General features: G+C 33.0%; 1 protein-coding gene across 3 annotated transcripts in view; it reads left to right on the top strand.

Moving 5' to 3' along the window:
* The window catches only part of LOC105450365 (histidine decarboxylase), a 24,354-nt gene extending 21,795 nt beyond the window's left edge, over positions 1–2,559 (top strand). For all 3 annotated transcript variants that reach the window (XM_011690156.1, XM_011690159.1, XM_011690158.1), the window contains exons 13-16: positions 965–1,135; positions 1,633–1,709; positions 1,795–1,918; positions 1,985–2,559. In XM_011690156.1, coding sequence (XP_011688458.1) covers positions 965–1,135; positions 1,633–1,709; positions 1,795–1,918; positions 1,985–2,328 — 716 coding nt within the window. In that variant the 3' untranslated portion in view covers positions 2,329–2,559. The remainder of the gene's footprint in view (positions 1–964; positions 1,136–1,632; positions 1,710–1,794; positions 1,919–1,984) is intronic.
* Positions 2,560–10,182: the final 7,623 nt, after the last annotated feature.

Raw genomic sequence — 10,182 nt, 5'->3', positions numbered from 1 at the left:
CTGGTATAGCAGTGACACTACTACATTTCAGTAGTGTTTTTACTGCACTAGTAATTCTTTTTGACTAGAAGTTTCCGTTTAATCGTAATCTATAATTGATTAAATTTGAACTCTTATATCTCAAAAACTATTGCTTAAAATAAAACTTTATACATAACTTGTTTACTTAATTTTTCGAAGACTTTCTTGTTATGATATTTTAATTCGCAAATTTCAGGACACTCTGTATATTTGAAATATTTTTTATTTGAAAAAGATGATTTTAATTTATCGTATTTTATCACATATGAAACATATGTTAGCAATACTGTGCAAAACTTCTACTATACTATACATATTATTTAACTTGTAGCGCAAACATTTTTGCCACATACATGCAATAATAATTATTTCTTTTATCAATTAATAAGACACTTACACAATATCAATTATGCAAAATACTTATAAAAAGAATTTATTTTTTTATATAGTTAAAAAACCGCTATGTAGCAATATACATTAATTATTTCTTGTTACATACACATAAAGCTGTAATTACTTATTTAATACTTGAAGTTTTATTAAAAGTTTATGTTGAAAATTAATATTCACTTATGTTCAAAATATATTCTAAATAATGTTAAATAAATTTTTATTTACATTAAGTTTTATTTTTTAAAGTAATTTCTATATTTTTTAAAAATTTGATTATTCATTTGTGTTTATTGCTTTCATTGAGTTGTAATAACGATGATAATGCTGTAAAATAAATAACTTTATGCATACACAATGGTTCTTTATTTTTTTTCGTTACTATATGAACACATGATTGCTCGCTCACTTCCTACACATTACACTTCTTAAAGGTGAGTCACATCTAATTTTCGCGTAACAGAATTAAATTTATATACATTGACTTCTTATTAATTTGTAATATTTAATACTCCTATAAAAACTATGTAGTTAATTTTGATTGAACTTGCAGATACGCGGCAGAAGAATGAAAATTTCGGATCGAGCTTATTATTAGCCAATTCACCAATGTCGCCGAAAATTGTAAATGGTAGTTTTGCTGCCATATATGACACGGCCGATGTATTTGAAGAATGCATGAAAACTTTTGGGAAAATTCATCTTGAGGCGAGAGATAGTCCAGGTAAGTGTTTATATTTGCAGAATTATATTACATGATTTTAATATTAAATTTAATGTCTATTTAAAGAATATGTAGTACCTTATTGTAATTGAAAAAATACTTATATAAATTTATTTATTATTATTATTACTGTCATCGCCCCAGTTTAAAAAAAAGTAAAAAAATAAAATTATAAGAGTTCAATAAGAACGAATTGTAAGACATTTACAGATTATCGAGTGATAATTAGTGTCAATCGTATCTTGCATATACTTATTTCAAGTAAAATAAAATCAAATTACATTTGTTTTTACTGAAAAAAGATGTCAAATAATTTGTGTAACACAATTAAAATTTTTGAATCACTAATCAATTTGTCACATCAGTTAATTGCTATAATTATATACGTATAGATTTTCTCCACTTTAATTAATCTTCGAAATACGCTATTAAAACATTGTACATTAGAAAGATAATCTATATGTATAAGACGATAAATCTTGTCATGTGTATTTCAGCCATACGTCGTCGCATTCGCGGAATATTAATGTCAGGCAAGCAATTTTCACTGGATTCTCGCATGGATCTCGTTCAGGTATATGTTTAAATCAACCGATAATTTTTATTTTTATATATAAAATAATTATTATCTAATAACTAAATAATACTGTCTCTTATAGGGATACGTTTGCAGCCGTCCACTCTCGGATTCTCCTTCCGAGTTACCATTAATGAAAGAAGACGAAGATGCCGGTTTATGCGAATCAATATCCGACGCTGATACGATAGATGAATCTGACAACGGTGCGTTCTCGTTATTTCAACAGATAGCAAAAGAGGGGCACAATATGAGACTTATGCTTCTTACAGATAAATCAGTTGTTTATAAAAATTGGGAGAACTCCGATAATTCCGAAACAATTAAGAGGGAGCCATCCGTCTCGAAGAGCGGCTCGAGTCATAACGTGGCCAATGGCTCGTTCGTCAATGTCGATGCTGAAGATAATAACGGCGACAATACGGTAACGATTGCTTCGGCCGATGTGGGCTTCCCTAGAAGTGAAACCATAGCTGCTATTGGACATCGACCTTATACAGGCGATCTGGTGCCGGTTCGAATTTCAAAGGGGATGTCAATGAAAGGAAATGAAGAGGACGATGACAAGGGGAAGCAGCTCTGCAGAAAATGCGGTCACTATCCTAAACGTCAGTAACTAGTCCAAAAATATTACGTATTCTTCATACGTTGAAGAGCGTACGCACTCGAAGCCATTCTTATGTTTTCGCAAATCTGTCAATTGAAAATTATCTTTGCGATTTGTCGTTAGCGCGTTAAGTGAAATGCGTTAAGTGCGGAATAGCAAATAAATTACGTCATCTTGTTAAATATATTTCAAAAATTACGGACATTAAAAAGTCGTAAAATAATACAAAATTATTGTAGAGGATTCCATATTTTTTTATAAATAAGTGCGTATACATATGTATATCTATACATAGTCTTTGTTAAGATTAATCAATTAATATATTTATTTTTGTGTAAAAATATAATTTACGTTTTATTGAAATAATTACATTTAGATAAGCTAGATTATTGACTTTATATTATATGTTATAAAAATGAAAACATGAAAAAATTGGCAAATAATTAATAGTCATCTTATTTTTAATATTTATGTAGTTTACGTTGTTAGTTGAAAGTAGTAATTGTCAAAGCAAAGGTGTAGAGTGCAATATTTTGTACGTAACGAACGTATGAAATTAAATAAATGCACAATATGACAAAATACTTAATAATGTATTAGTTTCCATCCGCGCATTCATGTACAATCCATAATTCCTGTTTTGTCCTGAAAATCTTAAAAATTTATCAAAACGTGTACGTAAATATTACATATTATATTATACATGGTTATGTTCTATGGATTCTTTTTTTTAGACCTCTGCATCGTTGTCACAAAGCTTTTAGAAATAATTTATGCAAACCTGCAGATAGAATTTATCTGCAAATATTAATAATATCCTTTGAGAACTTACAAAATACAAGAATTGCTCATCAATTTAGGATTCTTTAAGATTAAAAATGTCATTTTAGAGAAATGTCAGGTTTTGACAGCGTATGCCTAACTTGGAAATTTTAAACTTCAAGATGCAATCAGTTTGTAGTAGAAAGAATAAAAGATGATAAAAAATGAAAATAAGCCTTAACAATCTAGAAACACATGCGAAAATGCGCGTAGAAGAGAGGATAAGGTGATAATATCGAATGGAAGAACTTGGAAACAGATAAGAAAATCAATGCAGAAAAATTTGCTGAATCTAACGAAAGAAATATGGAAATTTGAAATATTATGTACCTCAGTTCAAACTATAAAATTGCTGGAAAAGTCAAAAGCGATCAGTCAAGTAACGGGATGTTGGATTTAATTAAATATTTAACATATTAATTTTTAAAACATTTTTTTTTAATTATTTGCATGCATTATTTTTATTTCAATGCTAAAATTTAAATATCTTATTAAACTTAAATATGTTTTGTCACAGAATTCCGTATTTGTTTTAAACATTTGTTAATAATGTGTAATTTAATAAGACATTAAGCGTTAATTACCTACGTAAAAATCTGTCTGAAAAGTCCCTCAGATGTTTGAAATGGTTAAATGGAGAAAAGTTCAATGAAGCCTTGGCATAATTATAACACGTGTCACGAGACGAACTTTCCTCGTATACAATGTGAATATGTAATTTCAATGTACGTAACAGGCCATATATTCAATATTAGTGCTCAGAGTACGATATCAATTTCATGTGTAGCACATTGTTTAAATCAATTTCTGGATACACTGCCACTTTTTATAATTTGGTTCAAATTCCAATAATTTTATAAACAGCTGGTTGGAAACATTACTTTAAAATAAAAAATAACGCGCATGTTACCGTTACCGTTATTTTTGTTTTGTAAAAAGTAAAACTTGTTATTAATTTTCAAAAGTGTAAACGTGTTATCGTTACCGTTACCGTAGAAGGTAACGATTCATTAATTATTTGTAATTCTATGAAGTTAGATTTTAAAATTACATTATTTAATAATTAATATTAAAACTTTAAAATAGTTCCTAAATGTTTTTATATTAAACTTACCTAATAAGTAAAAACTGAATATTGGCTCGTATTTTAGAATAATATGAAAATTTTACGTTAGTTCCTAAATGCTTTTATATTAAACTTATGTACTTAATAAGTAAAAATCGAATATCGACTCGTATTTTAGAATAAAATAAAAATTAGCGAAATAAAGATCAACAAACGAGTAAATAAAGATATTACAATATAATTATATAGTTTTATTTGTTATACTAAAGCGGAACGTTCCGACTTTACTAACAAATCTTCTTCAGCCGCAACTACAAATTTTCAAATTACACTTAATTCATATTAGTCCTATTTGAACACGCTCTTTTCCTTTGACAATTCTTGGCAGTTAGATTCGATTACTGATAGGTCGATCATCACGTGGACCTCCTCGATCAAGGCCATCACATGTACAAAATCTTTTATCATAATCGTAAAGCCGTAAGAAAATTGACTAATTACAATCAAAATTACGTTTTTTTTAGAACATTCGACTGTGATTGGTTAATATGCTTACGACCTTACAGTTATGATTAAAATTTTTGTACGCGTGATGATCTTCAACGGGACGTTGCCAGCGGAATGCTGACTACGTGATAGTTGACCTATCAGTAATCGAATCTAACTGCCAAGGATTGTCAAGGGAATAGAGCGTGTTCTCCAAATAGAACTAATGAATGTATAATTTGAAAATTTGTAGTGGCGACTGAAGAAAACTTAGTAAAATCGAAACGTTTTACTTTAGTATACCGAATAAAAACCTATATAATTATATTTCAATATCTTTGTTTGCTCGTTTATTAACTTTTATTTCGCTAATTTCTATTTTATTTAATAAGTTTTGTAATTTTTTATTTCAATAGTTTTATTTTTTAATATAATATACTTATCTTTAGAATGAAGAATGTTGAAAATTTTTTGGTATAGAAATCCAACTTAAATAAATCATTCGAAACTGTTCGTGAGATTATCTAGAAACAGAAAATAACAATTATTATAGTCCCCCAAATTCGGGGAAAGTTATGAAAATCAGGATTTATTATTGATTGCTAAAATAGTCATATATGATTATATATTATAGCGCTTTTTGCGCTTTGTACTTTTCAAAATAAAATAAATTGCATATTCATATGTTGAAAGATGAGTATGTAGTAAATGTAGAGAATATAATTTTTTTAATTACGTAATGTATGAGTCCCATTTCAATTTAGTCAAATACATATATGGTAATTACAAGGCTTAGAAAAAAAAGTTTCAGACAAAGATGTAGGCTATAGTTACCAGAATGTTGGCTAGTTAGCTTATGAAAAAAAAGATTTTCCTTTTGGAAGGATCGGCAGTCGAGGCGTAGGCACTCTTGAATAATCAACACAAATTTTGGCACTCACAGTTTATTATCAACAATGCATACTATAATTCCGATACAGAGATTAGATTTTCTTATACACGATACAACATAAAGAAAAAGCGGACGAAGCGGAGATCTTGACTCTGGTCTTGGCCTAACGCAACTGCACGACGCGGACGGAAATCTTGTGCGGAGACCGTTGCTCCGAGCGCGACGGATATCTTGCCGCGAAAGCGAAATGCAGCGACCAGAATCGCGATCGCGGACGCGAACAGGCAATGGAGGAATTGGAGATCTCTGAAATTCGAAAGGCGCGATTAACTTTGTTTTCTATCGCGGGTAGATTGACTCGGGAGCGATACCGTAATTTTCTTCGTGATCGACTCTTTTCTACTACCCGACTATCGTGATGGCGAGGTGTTGAACAGCTGGGAATCGGTATGCGCGAATGCCGAATTCGCGGTTGTACGCCGATTCTCCACAGTTCGACACGTGTATTTTGCATGGTTCCCGCGTGACCTGCCCATAGAACTTATAGTACATGGAAGGGGACTGCCCATAAGTTGAACAGAGAGATCCACGTCCGATATATCTCTCCCTCTTGCGAAGTTGATTTTCGCAATTACGCATGCACGACTTGCGTGCGCACCTTTTTATTTCTGTAGCGAGAAACGACGCGCTTGCGTATTTTCAAAAATCAACTGAGTGAGAGAGAGGAGTATATATTCTCTTTCTCACTTCCATTTGACACTGGCCACGTTCAGCAGACAGTCCCGATCAGTGAGCGCTCAGTGATTCTTTGTTACGATTGGTTTATTCACTCAGATCCAGCGAATCACCATAAGCGTTCACTCATCTGCTTAGTCTGCTGAACGTGGCCACTATTTGGTTCCCCATTCCCCTGCCATGTACTGTAAGTTCTATGGACCTGCCTTGGTTATTCGTAGGATTATGAAAGAAATCGATCAGATAACAAATTAACAGAATTCAATTCAATTACTGTTCTCACATTGCAACAATGCTTTGGTAAATATTTTGAACTTGCTTATCTTCTTGGCATTATTTTTTAATGCTCTTGTAGAATACTTAAATGAATTTTTTATAAATCAAATATAATTAAATACATCTCTTTTGCGTCTAAAGAATGTCCGTTCATTGATTCGTTGCGTCATTTCCCGTGAATGCCTCGATGAATTTTGGAATTCATTTGGATGCTGCAAATAGTATTAATTTCTATAATTTGTTTAATTTCATTTATAATTCATTTGGATACTGCAAATAGTATTAATTTCTATAATTTGTTTAATTTAATTTATTAAATTAATCTTGTGTATAAACAAATATAATTTAGAATTAATAATCAATTAAACTAGATCGTATAAATAAATCACACGATTAAATTAGAGAAAGGCTTTCTATAGCCGAGGCTGGATCTTGTTTGATAATATTTCTGCGTGAATTCTAAATCTATTTTACAGTTATTTAAACTGTGGCATGACAAGTATAAAAAAAAATACACATGAAGTATCTGATAAAGCTCAGCAAAATTTAAAGAAATGTCATTCAAGTATCAGGACGTTTGTGCTATAATTTAAATTTAAACTGGGAAAGGAATCTGATTGCATTAACTGGAAATCTGGTAGATTCAATCAGTATACCTATGTTTATTCGAGAATTGACGAATTAGAATTATTCTTGTATAGGACTAGATGAATATGATTAATTCCTTTCTGTAAAATCTATCAGAATTTCTTATTCATCGAATCACTGTTCTAGTTATATAAGTATACCAGAATTTTTTGTTAATCGGACAATTTGTTTTGTTGAATATATCAATTAAGAAAATTAATTTTCAAGACAGCTAGTATAATAAAAAAGGGAAAATGTACGTACAAGTTTTTTTATGGGAAGTAAATGGACAAAGTGTATAAATCCGCATGATTTATTATTATTACTTTTTTGGTAAGAATTACAGTTTTTAATTTGAAAAAAAATTATTTGTTGAGACGCGAATCGGCACGCAGCGATCTTGCGATTACTAGGCACGCACGCTACAGCCGAATCGTAAAAGCTTTCTGAAAGTAGGAGTTCAAAACTTACTAATCACTTGCGATTTATTAAACTAAAATAGCTAAATTTTACATAAAATCGCTTGTAATTAGTGAAAAAATTAAGAAAGTCAAATATTTCTATTATTCTAATTATTCTCATTTATTTCTTATTATTTATTGTACAATATATGGAACACGCGCGTATTTGTTATGCATAAATCATATGCACGCGTGTCACGACAGCATATAAAATTTATATTGAAAAAATTCCTTTTTACTATTTTCCATTTCGCTGCCAGAAATCGCTCGAAATCCTCTTTCTGAATTTCGGTAACGCAGCGAGACAAAAAACGGGCCGGGAGATAGGGATGTGTCCGTGTGATGAACAAATTAACTCGCCACTCGAGCTCCGTGTTTGTTAAATGGTGGTGAGACAAGGATGACCTAGATTGATGTCCATCCTTGTTTAATTAACCTACTCACATTCCTGCACATAGCACGGAACACAACTGCTAAAGGCCGAGACACAGACTTTTGCATATATAACGCTGTATAACGCACAAGACATAGGTTGCGTTCCGTTTGGCGCTTACAGCTGGTTACAGCGCTCACAAAATCATTTCATCCTTGTTGTTTATCAAATATTAAACAAAGACAAATGATGCTTATAAGCGCTATAAGCGCCAAGAGGAACGCAGTCATAAGGCATAAGAAAATCAACCAATCGGAGTATGAAATGAAGGACTCTGATTGGTTGATTCTCTATGCTTTACGTCTTATGCGTTATGCAGCGTATGCAAATTAAAGTCTGTGTCTTGATCTTAAATCGTGGACATAGCATGGATCACCACCAAAAATTCGTGGACATTGGCTATGTAGTTCAATGTTCACATTTTGTGGACATAGAGGCATTGAAACCAGCTCAATCGCCCGCTTTGAGTATATAGACATGGAGAGGGAATGTTGGCCCAAAAACTGTGTCCAAGATGTGTGCGAGAGAGAAAGGTAGACGAGTAATATTCGTCCTCTCTGCGCATGCATGCGTCGACATTCGACAAACAGAGAGAACGAAGTATCACATGGGCTGCGTTCCTTTTGGCGCTTACAGCGCTTATAAGCATCATTTGTCTTTGTTCAATATTTGATAAACAACAAGGATAAAATGATTTTGTAAGCGCTGTAAGCAGCTGTAAGCGCCAAACGGAACGCAGCCATGGTATCACTCGTATACCTTTCTCTCTCGCACTCCTTGCCACTCTTGAACATACTTGCGGCCTATAATAGAGAACAAAGGCATTCCACCTCCATGTACTATATACTCAAAGCAGGATCCTCTCTGGCAGCACCGGGGGTCCACGGCCACCAGAGTCTTGTTAGTGTTGGGCAGCTTGATCGGGACGGACGTCTTCTGTTCCGGTTGCAGTATTGCATCATTTTTTGAAAAAGGTGACGAAATCCACTGGGTGTTTTACTCGTGCATTGTAGACCGTTATACATTTTAGAAGCATCTCAATTTTGGATTTTTAACTTCCGTTAATTTTGGAAGCACCTCGATTTTTTATTTAACTTTCGATGACACACCTATGTGCTTGCCTTAAGTTCCGGGTATGGACACAGGCTGTATGGCTCCTGGTGGGAGCTGATGCCCAATTAGAAGAAGAAGAAGACTGTGCGGCTACCGCGTCTTTTAATTCGTATCGTCTTGTGATCGGAGCAGTTGTTAAGAATCGGAAGAGAATAAAGGTGCATAAAGAATCGGAGTAAGTGTCGGACGCGAATTTCCGGAGTGTCTAGTGCTGAATTCGAAACGTCGAGCTCACGCGATTAAACGTATATACGTAATATCCATAGATCGGAGCCAGTCACAAAACATCCACGTGTGTAGAAGCGTCGCACAGTTTTTATGTTGTACGGCAAGTCAGCCAAGCAATGAATCGGTTGAATGTTCTCGTTTCAAATAAATACTTTATATGTCGGAAATTGAGTTGTGTGATTCTCACATGCTATCCACTCAATCATCCTGCCCAGAGCGATCATTAAGAGTTGGTGAAGATGTGGCTCAATGGGTGGCATTCGATTGACCACGTTACGATTGGACACAAAACAATCACAACACTTCAAACTAGAAAGTCTCTTATAGGCATCGGTCGCTGTGAGTGGCTATGTCCAATCGTATTAATAGTCCGGGAGGCAGCTGGCTTTTTTTTTTCACTCATTTCACCAAACATACTTTATGAATTTTTTCGTTATATTGAAGTAGACGATTGCTAAAATGACGGTCTGGCAGTGGCATTGCGGGACAGGGCAAGACGGTACGCCTACAACCTTGTAAAAAAAGCAATGCACTCAAGTCATAGTACCAAGGCTAGAACTTTTTTTACTAATTATTGACTTTATTAAAAATTATATAATCACAGTCTAGCAGCGGTCCGTCGGGACGTGACGTAATGGCAGGCCCTTAACTTTAGTAAAAAAAATAATGCTCTAACGTTAAAGTACCAAAGCTGAAATTTTTTGTGATGATAATTTATATAATA

The sequence above is a fragment of the Wasmannia auropunctata genome, unplaced genomic scaffold, assembly GCF_000956235.1.
Source record: "Wasmannia auropunctata unplaced genomic scaffold, wasmannia.A_1.0 LD336062.1, whole genome shotgun sequence".
NCBI classification, from domain to species: domain Eukaryota; kingdom Metazoa; phylum Arthropoda; class Insecta; order Hymenoptera; family Formicidae; genus Wasmannia; species Wasmannia auropunctata.
The sequence above is the reverse complement of the archived record's forward strand: the minus strand, read 5'-3'. Positions and strand labels throughout refer to the sequence as shown.